Genomic DNA, 20079 nt, shown 5'->3' on the forward strand with positions numbered 1-20079 from the left:
CACATCCCAGACATACCAGGGCAATTCCCTGAAATCACAGACAGTAGAGTTGCCTGGGAAACCAGGGGAAAGAAAGTGCTAGTGTACAAGAGGATTTGCTTCCATCTTACATGGACTTAGAGCCATAGTAATAAATTGCACCCCTCCACAAACTTGCCTTCCAAAGAAACATGTTTAAGCTTTGGCTGTTAGACAAAAAGGCAATTCTGAACCCTACCCTCCATGAAAAGAAAGAAAGAGCTATATATGGGTACTTGGAAAAATTCAGAAAACAGTATTATTTGAAACATTACTGAGATCAGTCAGTAAAAAATGACATGAGCTGAGAAAGGATAGTCAAGTTAAGAGCATATCAGAATGCTCCTATGGCATATCACAAGCCTGCAACGGATACGAGAGAAAGATTAAACTGAATGCTTTTTATGAAGAACATTACAGGAGTTATAGTTTGCACAATGAGGTAACAAAGACTGCTGCCTGGGTCCCTGCATAGTTGCTATCAATCACAGTATATAATAGAGAGCTATATGGGTATAAGACAGTTCACATATTCATTTTCACCTTTCACGTTAATTATGAATATCTTCAAATATTGTTACACTTTGATTTTTGATATTTTCTGTGGTGTTTTTCCTCATGCTCTACATTACACAGTCATTACTAAATGTTGAAAGAATTTTTTTAAAACTTTCAATTTTTTTCCCTTTAAACTAAAGCTGCTGGGTAGCGCTTCTCATCAGCAATACTACATAGCTGTGGTGATCGGACGCAGTTGCCATTTGGAGCAGTGTCACAATGGATACAGCAAAAATCAAATTTATTTCTTCCACAGGTTGCTCTCGATGGAGGGTTCTGTAACTGCTGAATTAACCATATGTTAAATGAAATGTGAAAACAGGTGTTTCACCTAGTAAACCAACTTATAATTAGTTCATCAAATGGACTGAGAAGTCTGAAACGTCCCTGCTCTATAAATCCAGCTGTAATATAATCAACTCTCTATGCTTCTCTATTTTACTATCTTTACTCTTACCCAAACATGGCAATATTGTAGCAATCAAAGACAGCTGAACAGCAAAAGGAATTTAACTAATAAATAGAAAAAAGGGATGTAAATTCTGAAGGTGTTTAAACAGAAAGTAAATATATTTTACAGGTCAACTGGATATTCAGGAAGAGTAAAATAATTGCAAAATTGCATCTGAATTACTTAGGCATATAGTTATATGAATTGTTTAGTGGGTAAAAGAGAGGCTGTAACTGTCTATAAACTTTTGGGGGACAGAGAAACTGTTTTAGAGATCTACTGTATGTTAGAACCTTATTTAGCTGAAATCTGCTAAGATGGAGTGCTGCTGCGATGCCACTTCAGCTGGTAAAAAAAACCCTGTGAAAATCAGTAGCTGGGACTTCTATCAGTTGATTCTAGACTTTGGAAAGTTTAGATTTAGCAACACATCGTCAAAGCATCTGAAATAGCTTGCTGTAAATGTCGGGCCCTGGGACAGAGCACAGAGCAAGGAATTGGTTCTGGATAGTGCTTGGCATCATATTTGATGGGACTCCTGAATATTGGGGGCATAAAATCTAATGATTCAGGACACCTACTTCATATTGGTAAAGAAATTATCTTATGATTGGAAACCAAAGAGCAAAGAATCTTGCAGCATCTTTAAGACTTCATAAAAGCAGTAGAGCATAGGTTTTTGTGGATTATTGTTTGCTTCACCAGAGGGGAGAAATATTCCATCTTTCTGATAAAATAAACTATGATTCACAAAAGCATTATGGCATAGCAAATATGTTTCTAAAATGTCATGAGATTCTTTGTGGCTCTAGAAAATAGGGTTCAGAGAATAAATAATCTACAATGTGGAAACTTTATTTATCCCAGTTATTAAGGGTGGTATGTTTTTATTTTGTTCTTGGGTTGATGAAGTTTGGATTTATACTATAAAATCCTTGGCATGATAGTTGGGATCTAATAGCATCCCACAACATCTGTTGAGACCCTGTTTCATCCTCTATTTAGATACAGTGTCAAATTCTCTATTTTGATTCCACTGCAGCAAGCTACTTTTGTTATATTTTGTTACAACTTCATTGGATAACTTCTGCCTGTAATTGTATGTTTGGAGATGGTTGTGCAATTGCTAGCAAAACACCCCCATCTACTTTTTCCATAAACCAATTCAGATTAAGATACAGCATCATTAAATGACCCATCTTAAATTCAAACAGAAATTAACTCCTGATTATCTCTGGAAATTAAGTCATTGGAGATTTGATCATCTCAACTCATATACAACAGGAAAACCAGATTATACCTTAGGAGCTGAATAATTAAAACAGGAATGCATTTTATTCCATTTAGTGGTTTGTTTTAACCCTATGAGACAGCTTAATCAAGCACTGCTTTGGTAAAAGAGGTATGTGTCACAGCAGCTACAGTGTTAAAACAGCATTCTTAATTTATTTCTTTACTTATTAAGTCCTCACCCCTACACATGACTTGAAGTTCAAGTCTTCAAAGGTCCATCCTTTGAATCTTTGCAGTGCATTTTCAGTCTTGAGCATTATTTTGAATCAAGCAGCTAAAATTGCACAAGTGCCACTGTTGATTATCTAAGCATTGCTAATTGCAATGATTACTTACCATGAAATTGTAACACAATAATGCACTGAGAAACAAATGTAAGGCAAATATGTGCTTGGCTGCCCAAGAAATTGAGAAGAGATTACCACTAAATGTAACATTAATAAGGTGATATTTAACGGCACAATGAGGAATAAAATAGCTGCCTTCTATCAGCCCATATTATTAGTTTCTTCAACCCAGGGTTGCCTATTCAGATTCACAGAGGTCCTTCAAGTTTTTTCATCACCTGCAATCTGCTTCATTTAACTGGAGATACCATTAGTGATCCTGGGATCTTTTGCAATAGTTTATTGTGCTATGATGGCCTATGATGATTTATAACCTACTACTCAGAAGAAAAGTGGCAACTGAAGAGTTGAATGTAAGGTGAAGAGTTGAATGATAATCAGAAGACAAGATAGTCTTGTCTGACAGAGTTGAATGTAAGAGAGATACTCTTTCAGAGAAAAAAACCACCTTAGTTTTCATGCATATTGCCACTGGTGTCTCAATGTGAAAATCACACTGATTCCTCCCTCCCTCCCTCCCTTCCTGTCTATATATTTTTACCTGTTTAAGTCTATTATTTTTCTTTTACTAATGCAACACACCAGAAGGAACAGCAGAATCTATATCTATGGATAAGCAATTAATTGGATTCCTCTAATCCACTTGCTTTATTATCAACAAAAGGAGAAAGGAAGGGACTAAATCTTCATAATTCAGAACAAACAACCACAGTAAGAAACCATACAAAAAAGTATTTGCCTAGAACAATACCCCATATCACACATTAGACTCAGCATGAATCCATTATTAGTTTTCTACTCCCCACTTAACCTTTGCCTGCCTCCTCCTAATGCAGTCTTTGTGAAAGACAGTGAAATTTTCAAATACTAACCAACTAAGATGGAATAGAGAATTCCTGGGCGATCAGAAGCAGGCTGGATGTTGCGGTCCTGATCTATAGCTTGTATTGGTGGTGTAACATTGATTGGGTTTACCCGTGCCTGGAATGAAAATTAGATGTGTTATAGTGGTATTCTTACACAGAGGATTTTATTTAATAGTAACCCATGATGCTGAGTACATTGAAAGGTTACAGTTATAAATACAAGTAATATTGTTGCATAAACATATCAGCTTGAAGAACTAAGTATGAACCAAAATATAGTTAAAAGTGCAATTTCAGGAGTTGTCCAGATCTATAGGTTCTCTGCCTATAGTACATAAGTACATAATGGAAGATGTTTCCATCATAATGTTTTGAGTTTCCCATTTCTCTAAACAACAAAAAGGTTCAAGGGCATTATTTAGGTATATTTTATTCCCTCTGAAAGGAGACAGAGTTTATTAGATATAAGATGTAATATTCTATTTATTCATTTATTTGGAGTACAGCCCACCTATTATCAGTAGCTGATAACACAAATTAATAATAATAATAAAAAAACAGAATATAATAACAAACATGTAAAACAGTAATCAAGCCATGATTAAATAAGAATTGAAACAAATTAAAACAATTGAAAACATTGACTAGAAGAGATGCATCTTCAGAGTTTCTGGAAGCAAACATTGAAGGCTGCTTATATTATTAATGGGGAACATTCTACAAATCCAGACCCCATCCATGAAACTGACAAGAAATCTTCTGCAAGAAGAGGGAGTCTTCAAAAATGCCCCTCCTCCAAATCTTAACTTGAGAACAGATTCATATTGAGATAAATGGTCCTTTAGGTACTCAGACGCTAAAGGCATTCAAGGCTAAACCTAACACTTATTTTGAATGAACTGGCAACCATTTCAGGTCTTTCAGGGATGTAATTGTGGTGATCTGAGGAACTGTGAGGAAGAGATTCATGACATGAGATTTGGCTGAAACAGGCAGGGTCAGTTAATCTCTTCCAGCTAAGAAGGGATTAACACCAGACAAACAATCAAGCAGAGAACAATACCCTAATCAAGGAACTACCAAGGAGAAAACCACACCACCAACACTGGCAGGGCAAGCTACAGGGAGCAAGCCCCACACTCATTCACACTGATGATGTTACCTAGTCAGGTAATGAAATGTCTGCAAGCAAACAACCAAGCTTGGAGAGTACCAAGGACTCCACTCTTCCAGCTCTGTTCTTCAGGTCAATCTGTGATGCAGCAGGTGAGGGCTGGAAGGCCATAGATGATGTGGCCATAGTCCATAGAAGTTTTGCCTCACTAGCCAGAGGTTTCATTTTATTGTCTGCCAATTTTGAGTGTTTTCAACTCTCTCTGGGTGACTGGGGTAGTGTAGGAATATTGTCAGTGTACCATCTAGCCTACTGAACAAAAGTCTGTTCTTCTTAGCTAGCCAGGGTATCCTTTGGTGTGGCAAAGACCTACTGTACTTCAGTATCCATGGAATCAAGTCAATCACTGCAGTCACTCAATCAAGAGTGGCTCAGGATTATATGCAGCAACGGGTGTAGTTAACTTGACTTTCAACATCAAATTAATAGTAAAGATGTATCTGTTCACTGAAAAGATGAATGAGAATAAACCAGTGCTGAATGAATGCAGATCACAATCACAAAGCCATTTTGAACAGTTTAACATTTGGAGAGGAAGGCTCTAAGTATTGTCCAATCTGTTTGCTGGGAAGAACTTGTGAAATATGTCATTAACCTCAGGATTCAGCTGTTAAATTTATTTGGTTGTCATGCTACATGTCCCATACCCCTGCAGGAAGTTATGGAGAAGCTTCTGAGACACCTAGTGAGGAAGAGAGGAGGGAAGCTAAGATTGCTCTCTGTGCTTAGGAAAAGTAATGCTGAAAACACAAAAGCAGCTGCAGCCAGGCAGAAATGCTTCCTACCCTCACTTCCGCAAGGTGATGCTCAACTTATCCCTTCCCCCAAAGGGACATATAAATTTACAAAGTCAGAAATCTGAGAAGGCATGGGCTCATTCATTCCCCCCTGCACCCCAGTTTGCTGCGAGAAATGGACTGGCTGGCATAGACTCACTCATCAGCATCCACGCTGGTATCCCTACTAGTCATTTGGCCACATCTAGCTATCTGGCTAGCTGAGCCACAGCACTTTTACACTGTGGTGTGTTCAGTCCTGGAAAACAAAGATGTCCACTGGCAACTTGATGTCCATTGGCAACTTTACCCCACTCATGACCTTAGTCTAGAAAAGGGAAAACTAACAACGTGTGTGGGATGGAGGGCAGGAGAAAAGGAGATAAGAAGGAGAAAGCAAGTGGACAAGGAAGCAGGAAGCGACATCTGGGCAATTTCAACATTACAGGCAAGCAAGAAGACTGCATGTAAGCTGCCAGGACCACAAGCTAAGTTAAGCAGCCCATCTTGGTGCAATTCTTGCCTGGAGCTTGGCTTGGGAGCTCAGCTGGAGTGCTTGAAAGCAACACTGCTTAAGAGCAGAGCTTCGAGCTTGGCCTGGAGCTCTGCAGCAATCAGAAAACCATGCTGAGGCAGCACCTAATCCCAACAAATGCAAGAACTGTCGGAGGGAGGCAAAGGCGATATGCCACTTTACAAACTTTAAGACTTTTACCTCTTGTAAGGACTGAGCATCAAAGACTTATTTATATAACTACATCCACTTGTAAAGCCTAGGAGGGTGGAGTTAACCCAGGGCAACAGCCTATTGTTCAGGAAGGTGTGCGCTATAAAGCATTGTATACAGTTCTCTTTGGACACTTTGGTGTGTCCAGTCCTTGGAAAACAAAGAATCCTAACACATCAATCATGACCTTAGTCCCCATCATGCTTCCTAGGAAATAAACAACCAATGAGCCCATGCAGTCCTTCTGCTCTGCCCTTCTTTTCCTTTTGCCTCTGATGACTGTACCACTGATGACAGCTATCAGCTAAATGCTGAGGAAATCTGCTCAACTATTATACAAAACAGATTTCATGGTACTGTTTAACTCATTCCCCCCCACCCATCCACCCACCCCAAAAAATTAAAACCAGATCATACGTGGAGATATGACCACCTTTATTTGGACAATAAAGACCTCAGGAACTGCATATGCACTCAAAGCTGCTCTATTCCTGACATCTATGCAAAGATAGCTCTTCAAAAATCACAGGGTAAGGTCATTAATGGGAAAATAGACTTTCTTTTAGAAATGCAATTCACTGATAGGTATGGTGACCATATTTTCTTGGAAAAGATAAAGGACAAACCTGAAAAAGAGGTAAATCTGAAAGAAGTTCTTAAGGATAAAAAAAATTGCTCTACAAAGGAAATTCAAGAGCAAAACGAAAAAAAAACCCTTACAAAAACACATATTCTTATAAAAATATCTAAAAACCATAAAAAGCTATGAAGTTATAAGAAGCAAGTAATAAAAAGGACTTCTGCAATCAGACTGTGCATTAAGTGGTACCATTTGTATGGTAAAAGTTAAATAACCAAAATAAAGGACAAAAGTGAGTTTTTGAAAAATAAATAAATCTAAAGGACAGCTGTTTGAAATAAAGGACTGTCCGTTATAACAAAGAATGTATGGTCACTATGCTGGTAGGTTATACATCCCTGTGAAAGAACCACTTGGCAATGCAGTGTTCTTTGGGAATAATTAAAGAGGCCATAGCTTGCAAGCCTGCTTTATAAACCATTCCTGGTAGTCTTGCACATGTGTGTGAGAACAGCCATTTTGCTTCACTATTTTCCCAATGTGTAATAGAAACAAAGGTGCTTTGTACATATGTTCATTGTGAAGCTCTTCTTCCCAAGATTTGTATTGCCTAGTACCATATTTTACCAGGTGGAACATAGGAAATATTTTTTTAAAAAATACAAGCTCTAAATCCAAAACCAATTTAACTGTAATCCCAGTGTTGTAATAGATGTGATGTGATTTGATTTGATATAGGCTGCAATCAATTAATGCTGTACAGAAAGAAACATTCTTAAGAAAAAAATTTCAAACCAGGAGAAAATGAGCTTTATCTGCATTTTTCCCCCCTGGAAATATATTGCTGTTATTCAAAGCATGTATGCAAAATGAGCTATAAATTTCAAAAAATAGAAGTAGAGAAAAACAAGCAATTATACATAGCAGGCTTCTCTTTAATTTGGCATTATATACTTGTCACGTAATGTGACAGAAAGATAAACTGTGAAACGTTTACTTACAGGTGCCACATTGGAGTATGTATGCTATAATTTAGCAGACTTCAAAGTTCTATCACAACAACATTATCTTATTAGGAAATTTGGAATCTTTTAAAGTTAATGATTTGCCTTAACACAAGTATTCAGCACAATTCTAACACAGAGTAGCTAGATAAAATTAAAATCAATATTATTGATCTGATTTTCTTTTGTTTTCTATTTTTAGAGATGATGCTGACCCCAAAGCCTGACTTGTTATTACTAAAAAAAAAAGTGTTTGTGTGTGAATTAAACTATCTGATCTGAATAGTTCAAATAAACATAAAAGCAAAAGATGGAGGAATTCACAAAATTTAATTTTGTGCACAGCCACCATTTCTCACATTTTCCTCTGATTTACAAATAAATTGCATTTGATTTATTCCTTCTTCCTTAAAAGAGAAGGTTGGTTTGTTATTCAATTGTTTACTGGTGCCAAAGAAAGAATATTTTTGCATATTTATTGGTAAAATTAATGATGCTGGTAATACGAAAAGAAACTGAACATTACCTTTTGAAAAAAAGCAGACATTTTTTTAAAAAAAACTACAATTCCATATTGCCATTGTCATGCATCCAGTCAAATAATTAAACTTTGTTCAACTCTCTGCATCTTAATGATTACACTGAAATTATTCAATAAGTAACAATATGTTTTTACTACAAAGGATAGAGAGTAGGTCCCACGGAATAGCAGATACTCATTTATCACTTTTCTTCCCTGATATGCAAGTCCAATTTTCTCAGTACACATACATAAATATCGAAATACAGCATGGTATGCCTGATCTTCACAGAGAAGGACTGAGATTCACCCCTTGCAAAGCAACATTTCAGATCCAAAATAGTTTCATTTGTTTATAAGGAATTAAAGGACAAATTTACATATTAACAATCCTTTGAACAAAACGAGGGAAAGTCTCCCTCACGTTCAGCATGATGTCCATGTAGTTTTCTTGGCAATACTATGGAAGTGAATTCACATAGCCTTACATAGTACAGCATACATTATTACTGTATAACTTGTGGGCCAGCACCTCTTCAAATGGCAAACATCAACCTTTGATTTCGCTCTATGCTGCAGGTGCCAAATCTTTTTAAAAAATTAAAATAAACATGTTAAAATGGCTGAAAACTTGTATCATCCCATCCAGAAACAAAAATAGCGTGCAAGATGATTATTAACATTAAACAGGGGAGTTGTGGGCACTACCTAGTGCTGTCATGGATGCAATGATTACTTTATAGGCCAGTGGTACATTTGATCCATAGCTAGTATGTTAGCTTATATTTTTGAGAAGCACTGTATTTGATATAATATCAAGAGATATGGAGTAATCTTATCACTTGACATTACCATTGTTTATGAATCAGTCCCAGGCTATTTTTTTTCTTCGTTCTGGAAGATCTACAGGTTACTGGACCATAACAGGAGATTAGACATCTCTGTTACTTCAGCAGCAGTGTAGCTCAAATTAAGAGCTTACGTGAGTGTGGAGATACCACCTGTTTCTAGCTCTTGGTGCTCATTGACACAGCCACTTCCCCTGGCTCTCCCTCCCTTCCCAGAACTTGGAGAAAAGCATGTCAGCATGCCCTCACAGCATGGCCTTAATATCATCTGGAATAGAGCTTGCTGAGCTGTTGCTTTTACAGCTCTACTGTGTGACCCGATAAGAACAGCAATTGGTAATTTTCCTTCCTGACATTCCAGTCCTGCCTAATGTCCCCAGTTGTGGGAAAAGCACCATCAACTGCCCTACAGAATGCCTCTTGGAACAGTTCTAGCATGTTCCAATTATGCCATAATTCCATTACCCCCTTAATTCTTTACCAGATGATTATTTATTGGCCAGCCAGGCACTAAATAGTGGCAAAGAATTTGAGATGTTTGCCTTTCTTGGCTGTGATCTAGTGGTTGTCCAGATTTGTTCAGCCCAGGTGCAGTCACTAGATAAGTATTGAAGAGGAGTTTAAGAAAGAGTGTTGGGTTATTTTTGTTGTTGTTATCATTGTTTGTTTTTTGCAGCAGCCACTCAGTACCTTGATAGATCAATATTTATTTTGAAATGCAGCAAATTACCATAAGTGGCTGTAGAAGGCAGGGTTCTGGTCTTCTTTACAGCCAAAATAGCACTGCACAGAGGCCAGCAATCAGATGGAAGGGGACAGTCCACCATGAGACCTGCAGGGCCAGTTGAAGCCAAGCAGTTCAACAAATTGGACCAGGTTCTTTCTAAGCCCCTTCTCTGCACACCTTATATTAAACAGTGAAGAGTCTTGTGCTGGGATAAGAGTGAAAACATTGTTTCATACTAGAACACCTGATGTTGACTTCTGGCTGCTCAGCACCTGGCAGATGATCATTGTCATGAGGATATGTCCCCTACAAATAACTAGTGGTGTATATTTGTGCTGCAGAAAGGAAAACGTGATGAGCAGGTTGTGATTCAGACAGGCACAAAATACATGGACTTTCCTCTGGATCCAAGTATTTTGCATGATGGATAGTACATCAAGTTAGCTGAGTTTTTTGTCACCTGTTCTGAAACTCCTGACTTAATCTATATCTCAATTCCTCTCTTCTATTACTGAAGATATACAGTACAAGACTTGGTTATAAATTCAGTTAGCAGGATGAAAGGTTGTCAGGATATGAAAGCTGTGGGGAGTGGTGAATTCTTCCACTTGGCTGGCAATGCTAGGGCCTTTGTTCTCTATTTGTCTTGGGGGGGGGGGGAAACAGTGATACAGCCTGGGCCCTGACACTGTGATATTGCACTGGGGTCTACTATTATGCTTGTGTTTCAAGAATATTATTTTTCCATGCATGTCTCAATTAAATTCCCATATACCATTACATAAATTACTGGTTCTTCAGAGGTATTTCAGTCAGTAGTGCTTACTCATGTAATGCTTTGGTCAGAAATATTATGATCAATTACATTTTAGTTATTACTGTTTTTTTTTTAATAAAAATAAATTCATCAAAATTTTAGAAACTAAGAACTTGTAGTCATCAACAGATAAATTTGATATGCTTATCCCATAATATGGTAATAAGCATATGATAAGATTTTAAAACTGGGCATTACATTTCTAGTCCACCAAAAAGCATATCATAATTCAAGTTAAGAGTCAGGTCATTTTCTTGTTGTGATCCAAATTATGTAATATCTTTTGCCCTTTGCTATTTACTCAAAAGTAGAATTAAATACGTTGAGGTATTTCACAATGATCTTTATAAGCAAGTTGAACCTGCAACTTCATGTATTTATGTCTAGGATCCTAGCTATCCCTGCCTTGCAAATCAAAAATCAATCAATCTATCAATCTTTGCCTGCCTGCCTTCCTTGGCTTTCCTTTTGAGAGTAAACATTTTATATTGAGTATGATGATTCTTCATTAGGATATGGTGGTTTTTATGTGGGGTGAGGGCGGGGAAGAACAATTACTTAATACATGTGTTTCTGTAAGTTTCAGTGTTCCCCTGAGCATGCTAATATCTCTCTTCTTGTTTCTCAGTGTCCTCATTTTGGTTCTGCTAATGTCAGCACTTCTCACCTGACTTAGTTATTAGAAGATGAGATTTCAGCATTAATAGATGTTCTGTTATAAGGTTTACTACAATGGGAGTTGATGGTATAGGTAAGAATACATTTTAACTTTTGAGCTGAAATACATCCATTGTAAGTGGCCAGACTTATTCCAGATGTAGGTTCCAGAATAAAAAACAAATTCATGAATGTTCAAGTTGCTAATTATCAAAGCATTAAATTATATTTTAGCTTATGATTTTATATTGTACAGTGTTTTCTTTTTAAAAATGTCTTGCGCTGTAATTAATAAAAATAATTCTAGTTAGCAAAAAATGTTATACTGAATGGATGCATTAGAAACAAGATGTGCTGCTGGTATCTGTTCATATGCATATCCTGATGTTGTACTTTTCCAAATGATAAGTAGGTAGTAATTCCTTACCCACCTGATCCCCCCCAGAATTTTGGTATAGTTTCATTTAGTTTTACACAGAAGCTCTTATTAGATATTTAGGGTAGTTCCCCTTATTTCATTAAGTATTATTTCAGATATTGCATAGCACTATCCATTATAGTAAATTTTGAAATGGTTTACAATAGAACAATGAAAATACAAGAATACAGTAAATTAAGAATACTATTATCACATTCATTTCAAAAAGTGCAAAGGGAAAGAAAAGGAAGAACACAGAATCCATTCATGCTTAACAACCGAATTGTCGGTCCCAATTGTTAAACGAGGACTACCTGTACTTCTACTTCCCACTCATAGTCTGATAGAACTTTAAAGATCTCTGGTAAAGAAGAAGATAGTCACAGGCATTCTCCCTGATTTTTCATGATTTTTTTAAAAAATCCGTTTAATCATGTCTGATTTTCGGACACTGCCTGGACAAGTCCCTGCAGTTTTCTTGGCAAGGTTTTTCAGATGTGGTTTGCCATTGCCTCCTTCCTAGAGCTGAGAGAGAGGGACTGGCCCAAGATCACCCAGCTAGCTTTGTGCCTAAGGCTGGACTAGAACTCACAGTCTCCCAGTTTCTAGCCTGATGCCTTTACCACTACACCAAACCAGCTCTCTTTTCATAAATAGACAACTAGAAATGAGTAAGAAATTGGGCAAACACGTGAAAATCAGTGGTCTGATTCAAGATGTATGTGCTGGCATATTCTGATTTTTACAGAAAATTTTCAGATTTAGCAATCTTAAACAGTCAGCCAAAGTTGCTTTATAGTGTTCTTGGTTGTAGTGGGACTTTGGGGACAATTTAAGCAAGAGTTTAATTCTCCTGCTACATCCAATGGTATTTAGTAATGTTTCTCTCAGGCTAGATCATTTCCAAAATATTTCCCTTGTGAACATTTACATTTTGAATGCAAACACACAAGTCACGTTCTCTGTTCAATATTCACCTTGTAAAAAGCCACTGGTATTATAAAGCAAGCTATACTGTAAAAAGTGATTTGTTTCCATTGTTTATGCAAATTATTAAAAGTTCAAATGCATATCTACAAGTCTACAAATATATGAGAAAAGGGAAGATTTGCATATTTCCTATTTCAGTTTCAGCAGCTTGGATCAGAAGTTGTAAATGTCTGGGATAGCCAAGCTAGCCAATCCTTACAACTTACACTCATTAGCTGTCGCCAACCTTAACCCCATCTATTGTTACCAGGTATGGCTTTGCACTAAATGGATAGTGCTGGTCACAGGGAAGCTCATTCTCTTCTGAAAATCTTCCTGCACTTAAATTTGTTTATTAATTTATGAGACATACATGGCCATCCACAGGGCTGTAACTGGGGGGGGCAAGCGGGGCATGTGCCCTGGGCACCACGCTGGGGGGTGCCAAAATGAGTGCTGGGGGCCCCCAAAATGAGTGCCGAGGAGGCGCCAAAATGGGCGTGGAATCCATGCTTGCCCCAGGTGACAAAGACCCTAGTTGTGGGCCTGGCCATCCATCTTACAAACCAAAACTCTGGGCAGCTCACAACAACCTTAATATAATAACAAAAATCAAAAAGCCCTAAATGGCACGGGACCAGGTTACTTGAGGGACTGCCTCTCCCCAATTACATCTACCTGCCCATCATATCTGGCTGTAGGGGCACATTGCAGGGCTTGTCAGCTAAGGAGGTCATCTGGCAGGACTAGGAAGAGAGCCTTTTCTGCCATGGCACCCACCCTGTGGAACATATTGGGACCATGAATACAATTTCTATTACAAAATTTTTATTAGTTCAAAGAAGTTTAACATCAAGAAGGATGTTCCCAACTGGAAACCAATGGATGCTTCCAACAGTGCAAATAGGGGCTAAGAGAGGTGTTATTACAAAGAAATGTACTTTATGTTCCTATCTTTCCAAAAGAATGGAATGGCCCTAGGTTCCAGGTCTTATACTGTATGTTCCATTTAAAGACTATAGATGACTTGGAATGTACATGTTTATTCAATTCTGCCCTTTTTCATAATATTGTGAGACCATTCACAGTTCTGCCCTCCAAGCATAAAAGTGTATTTAAAAAAAACATACATATGCATGCCGCAATGCATCCAAATTCTGCGCACAACTTCCTTCCTTCCTTCCTTCCTTCCTTCCCTCCTTCCTTCCTTCCTTCCTTCCTTCCCTCCCTCCCTCCTTCCTGAAAAAGACAGCCAAAAGGCTCTCAGGAAAACGAGAAACTGAAAGCAGGTGGAGGGTGGACTGGGAAGAAATTAATTCACCCATCCTTTGCTCTACTGTCTAGCTCCTGACTGAAAATTTGTAGATGTTCCAACTGATCTATTCACATTATTATTGTATGGTAGATTAAAGATACAAGTGATTTTGTCCATTCATATTAAGACTGAACAAATAAAAAATTAAATAGAGGGAAGAAAGCTGTTACACTTGCATAGTCCTGCTAATCTGTTTATAATAATGGAAGGAAAATCTGTAATTATCTTTTCCCTTTTCTGTGGTTAATGTTTCATAGTTATATAGGGACAATTTCCTTTAGTGTGATTCATAAATGTGTATTTAGCAATTATTGCAAACAAAATTTAAACTGCACGGATTCAGAGATTAATTATACCTATAGCAAACTACAAGCTTTGTGGCATTAATACTGTACCACAAAATCTTTTCAAAAACTTTAATGAACAATTTGCAGGACAGCTTGGCAATTGGTATTATAATTATTGCTGTGAAAATTGGCAATCTGACAAAGATGAAACATCTTTTTGATGAAAATCAGCAGTAAGATAGTTTCATAATAATGCTTTATCTAAATACTGATATTTCAAAACCTTTAAATGGTTGGGTAATCACACACACACACACACACACATTCTGTGTGTGTCTCACTGTATCTGTATGTCTATGTGTATAAAATTAGATCAAAATAACAGAACACATTTTCTTTTCTGTTCCCTACTGATTTCTTATAAGTTTTTGTTTTACAGAAGAGACATTTGAGGCATTTTATTATATTAAAAATATTCTGTGGAATAAGTTAATTTTAATAAATGCAAAAATTGTAAGTAGTGGCACAGAGTGGTAGGCAGCAGTATTGCAACTGAAACTCTCCCCACAACCCGAGTTCGATCCCAGCGGAAGCTGGATTCTCAGGTAGCCAGCTCAGGTCAACTCAGCCTTCCATCCTTCCAAGGTCAGTAAAATGAGTTCCCAGCTTGCTGGGGAAGGTGATGACTGGGGAAGGCAATGGCAAACCACCCTGCTCTATAGTCTGCCAAGAAAGCATCATGAAAGCACCATCCCCAAAGGGTCAGGCATGACTCAGTGCTTGCACAGGGGACCTTTCACCTTTTCACTGGGAAAATCTGGAGGCAGGAGTGTAATGCATGTGCTGGCTTCACTGGAGATAACTCTTATCAAATACATTATGTATGTGTATATATACATGGACACACACAAACTTCTGATGCTGAAGAATGTTGATTCTTCGATGAAAAAAATATAGGAAGGAGGAGTCCTTATTACATAAATACTTTCTTGACATTCTGAAGATCATAGACTATAACCTCTTCTAGTCCATACTACAATGTACCAAATTTGGAAAATATATTTTTAAATGTGCAATTTATTTTCTCTTTTTTACTGTATATTTTCTTCTACGTATTGTTCATTGTTACCAGCTACAATCCTATAAATACTTATCCGGAAGTAAATCCTTTGTACTGAATGTATATATATCTTATATAGATATACAAATAGGACCATATTCTGAGAATATTGTTTGAGATCTTGAATTCTGAAAACTATGTTCTACCATTAGTTTATGGCTATCACTGACAATGAGGTAGGTAGGAGAAAAATAAAAATGAAGAGCGATAGAAAGATGGTAGGTGGGAACTTTAGAAACCTGCAATATATAGACATTGGAGCTACAGGGCTGAGTCAGAAAGGGTTTCTGTCATCGTTCATGATTTTGATTGCATAGAACATAAATGTTCAAGGTCCACAAAAAGCCAATTATGCATTGCTTTATATGTGAGGCCTTGCTTCCACAGTCCAACTTCATATGGGAAGATCCCCCGTTTACGGCTATAAATCTTACGTTTACATCTCTTTACTAGGGATGTAAAAGAAATACCCACCCCAATTGCTCTGGCCTATACTGTATGTATAAGGTAAAGGGTAAAGGTTTCCCTTGACGTAAAGTCCAGTCGAATCCGACTCTAGGGGGCGGTGCTCATCTCCGTTTCTAAGCCTTGGAGCCGGCGTTGTCATAGACACTTCTGGGTCATGTGGCCGGCATGACGACTCGGAACGCCGTTACCTTCCCGCCGAAGCGGTACCTATTGATCTACTCACATTTGCATGTTTTCGAACTGCTAGGTGAGCAGGAGCTGGGACAAGCAACGGGAGCTCACCCCGCCGCGCGGTTTCGAACCGCCGACCTTCCGATCGACAGCTCAGCGGTTTAACCCGCAGCGCCACCGCGTCCCTATACTGTATGTATACATGAGTTATATTCAAAGCCTCAAAGCCTTTTGGTCCCAGTGCCTCCTCACCTCATATTTGTGTACTTCGGAAACTCTGTGAGTTTCCTAGCCTGCAGTTCTCCTCTTTCCTTTTTGGTTGATCGGCTTGCCTTTGGTCCTGATGATCTGGCTGGCTATAATCCGTGTCTCTCAACCTTGGCAGCTTGAAGATGTGTGGGTTTCCACTTCCAGAATACCCCAGGCTGGGGAAATCTGGGAGTTGAAGTCCACACATCTTCAAGTTGCCAGGGTTGAAAAACACTGGCTACAATGCTTCTAGCATGCTGGGAGTGAATTCAGCATTAGAAGCAAACACAAGGTCTACGGGCAAAAACACAATCAGATTTTGCTTTAGTCTCTCTCTGAAGACCTCTGAATTCTCAAAGTCTGTTGCAGAAAATTAAGGGACCCTCAATAAAGGATGAGGAGCAAAGAGACAGATGGGGGAGTGGAAATAAATTAGTTTTGCCCTGTTACTTCCCCTGCTAAAATGAATATAGTTTGAAAGTGCTTATTCTCACAATGTTTTTGGTTTTGCTTATATTTCTAAATACATCCATTCACACCTAGTTCCAAACAAATATTTGTCAAAGTCTTCTAAAATTGTACAAACTGGCTTTTGAAAACAATTACTTTCTTTAAAAAAAATATTGAGATAATGATGATTCTGAAAATTGATTTCACATATTTTTTCTATATTTAAAATATTAGAATATGGTTAGGATGTGTTTCATATAGACATGCTGATGTAAATCCACCCTGTTGTATTCCGGGGGGGAAAAAATCACAGGTGAGGCAGAACTATAGCACAGTTCCTTTGCCAGCAAAAAAAAACATTTCACAATATGGAAATGCTTCCCTGTCTGCAAAGAGGAAAAGACAACCCACCCAACCTCTAAGCTTCATGCATTTCCATATTAAAATTAGTGCCAATTTCTTTTAATTAGCCTTTCATTCTTTATGCAGCCCCATGGATATAAAAATTAATTATCTGTAAATTCACATCTTCATAATTTTTAGCTTTCACTTCACTTGTTCTTGGTGACATTTTCTTAAGAACACAGTTATCAGGAGATTGCACATGGAGAACAGACAATGTATCAAAAGGTTAAAAAAATAAAGAGGGGGAGAGAGAGGGTGGATGAGACTTGAAGAAAAATATCAACACATAAATAGCATATAAAACTTTAAACTTCAGCTGCCACATAATGAGAAGGTTTCTGCCTTGAGACTGCAGAAACACACATCCCATTAAAACACCATTAATATGCCCATGCAGTGTTCATTAAGTTGCAGTATCTACTACATGGCAAATCTTGCTGTAAATTTGTTAAAGACTGAACATTCCCCTTCACTTTGCTTTTATATCATTTTTTTTCTGAGGATTCTTTTAATTCTTATTATCAAGAACCAACATACTAGAAAAAAGTCAACAGAAAATGGCAAAAGGAATTCCTTTACTTCTTAAGAAAACAATTTTTTATAACTCTGCACCTAGGTTTTTGCTTCGGAGCCCATTATACATATTGTTGAATTCAGTGGGAGCTCAAGGGCATCCTGGAAACCACTCAAATGGCAATTAAAAGCAGTTCAGCATGTGGTAGAAGGATCATACATTTATGAAAAGAAACTCTGCTGACAAGGTAGCACATCTGCCCAGAGCTTGCTATATACTGGCTGAAAAAAATAACCTAAAGGTGCATGTTTCCACTGGTGCTCATCATTCTTAGGTGCATTTTGGAGAGTGGTGGGCCTAGGACATCCCTTTAGATATTTCAGGATTAAGTACAACAAGTACACCAGTCTGGAACTAGTATAATTTCCTTATCATTGAGAAATCATTAGTGAGTGGGAGACATTGAAAAGGAACAAAAATGACTTATGAACTAGGCCTTGGTAGTGACAGACTGCCATTTTGTTCCTGCGTCCCAATTTAGATTTGTTCTGCCATGTCCCAGAAAACAGGCCTACATGCTGCAGGAGTAGGTAGGGATACTGCGCAGGGGTGCAGTACCACCAAAGCTACAGGAGGCATTCTTGTTATAAGTTCAGCAGTCTTCCAGACTGTGGAAATCATCTGTGGAAATCATCCTCCTCATGGCTTAGTCACTGCATCAGATGGCAAGGGGGCTGTGGGGATTCTGGCTGCAAAACTGCTTGGAAATAAACCTGTAGGATAGGAGGTTTGGGCTGAAGGCTGTTTCCCAGCTTTTATTCTCATGGGAAATATCGGTCTTATTGTAATATCTGGTCTTATCTTTATCTTCGACATCTTAAAACTAACCTTATTCTTCTGCACTGTTATCATCTGACAATACTTTTTAGGCAGAGCATAGCAAAATCTTAAAGTGACAAAGAACGGAATAGTGAGCTTGCTATTTGTTAGAATTAAATAAAAGGAACTGGCTACAAATAAAATGTGGATTCAGAAGGGAGTGGAGAGAAAAGTAAAAATATAAATCAATACCTAACATCTGACAAAAGGTTAGGAAATCCTAGTGCCAGATTTGGGTGCCATTCTTCAATGGGTCCATTATCATCTTGCCAATATCATATCCCTTTGGCTTGAAATTCCCTTTGCATCCAATCAAGTTTTTTTTAATTGATATTTTTCAAAATATACTCTATTCAAAGGCTCAGACAGCAGTGATAAAAAACAGAAAGCCCTGTTTATCTATGTAAAACATTTGTATGGTTGCCGATTCAACTGAAGTGCCTCTTGGTGACTTACAGAAAATTAAACAAAACCCAACCAAAAACAATAACAAAACAAAGCAGAAACCCCAAACTGATAAACAATAAAATGGCAAACGAAATAGTTGTGAGACTTCATCTAATTGGGGCTCCAACACATCATAACCCGAAGGCCCAGGGCCTAGAAGCTCCAGAGCTTGTATAAGGATCCCACTAGGACAGGGCTTCTCAACCAGGGTTCGCTGGGAGATAATAATTTATTTTAAAAATTATTTCAAATTCCAGCAACTTCACAATAAAGAGGTAAGTTTCATTCTTTATTTTTAGTTTAAGAACACTGTTAGTGCATATATAGAGGCCTACACATGAAATGGATGTAATAATTTTGTAACTTCTGGCCTATATCTGAGCCTGAATGTGCAGGGGTTCCCCGAGGCCTGAAAAAATTTCAAGGGTTCCTCCAGAGTCAAAAGGTTGGGAAAGGCTGCACTAGGATGTCAGTCACAGCAGATGGCCAACAATGCTGAATACCGCACAAGTCTAAGTAGGAACGTGAGCTTAATAAGTCCTATCAGAAGATAGGGTTAGCCCTTCTGTGCAAACTCTGCTGCATAGGTATGGTTGGTATTGCTTTGTATATCAAATCCCATAACTGCACAATTGCTTGCTGCTTGCAAAATACAAGAGGCAAGACTATGTCCTACAGCAGATGCAGGTTATAATCTTTGGGTGGAAAGACTGAATGTTTGGTTCCATACGTATGTGGATAGTAAGTGGTACTTACTTTCCTTAAGGTGTAACAGCACGATTAAAGTTCAATTCTCTCAGTGAAGGAGAGCCAGAAAGGCTTTCATAAAGCAGAAAGGACTGCAGGACATTTGAACTGCTGCTATACAGGAACTATGGAAGCCTTTACAAAAAGTGAAGGCCTATGAAGGCTTGATCTACAACCACTGAGAACAGAGAAGACTTTGACATTTTCTTTGATGCTCCTTGTGCAGTTTGGGACTTTGCAACAATTCTCTATGCAGTGAACAGATAGCCTAACACTT

General features: G+C 37.9%; 1 protein-coding gene across 1 annotated transcript in view; it reads right to left on the reverse strand.

Moving 5' to 3' along the window:
* The window catches only part of PCDH15 (protocadherin related 15), a 357851-nt gene that overhangs the window by 213348 nt on the left and 124424 nt on the right, over positions 1-20079 (reverse strand). The window contains exon 8 of the mRNA XM_063307469.1: positions 3540-3648. Coding sequence (XP_063163539.1) covers positions 3540-3648 — 109 coding nt within the window. The remainder of the gene's footprint in view (positions 1-3539; positions 3649-20079) is intronic.

The sequence above is a fragment of the Candoia aspera genome, chromosome 6 (genome assembly GCF_035149785.1).
Source record: "Candoia aspera isolate rCanAsp1 chromosome 6, rCanAsp1.hap2, whole genome shotgun sequence".
NCBI classification, from domain to species: domain Eukaryota; kingdom Metazoa; phylum Chordata; class Lepidosauria; order Squamata; family Boidae; genus Candoia; species Candoia aspera.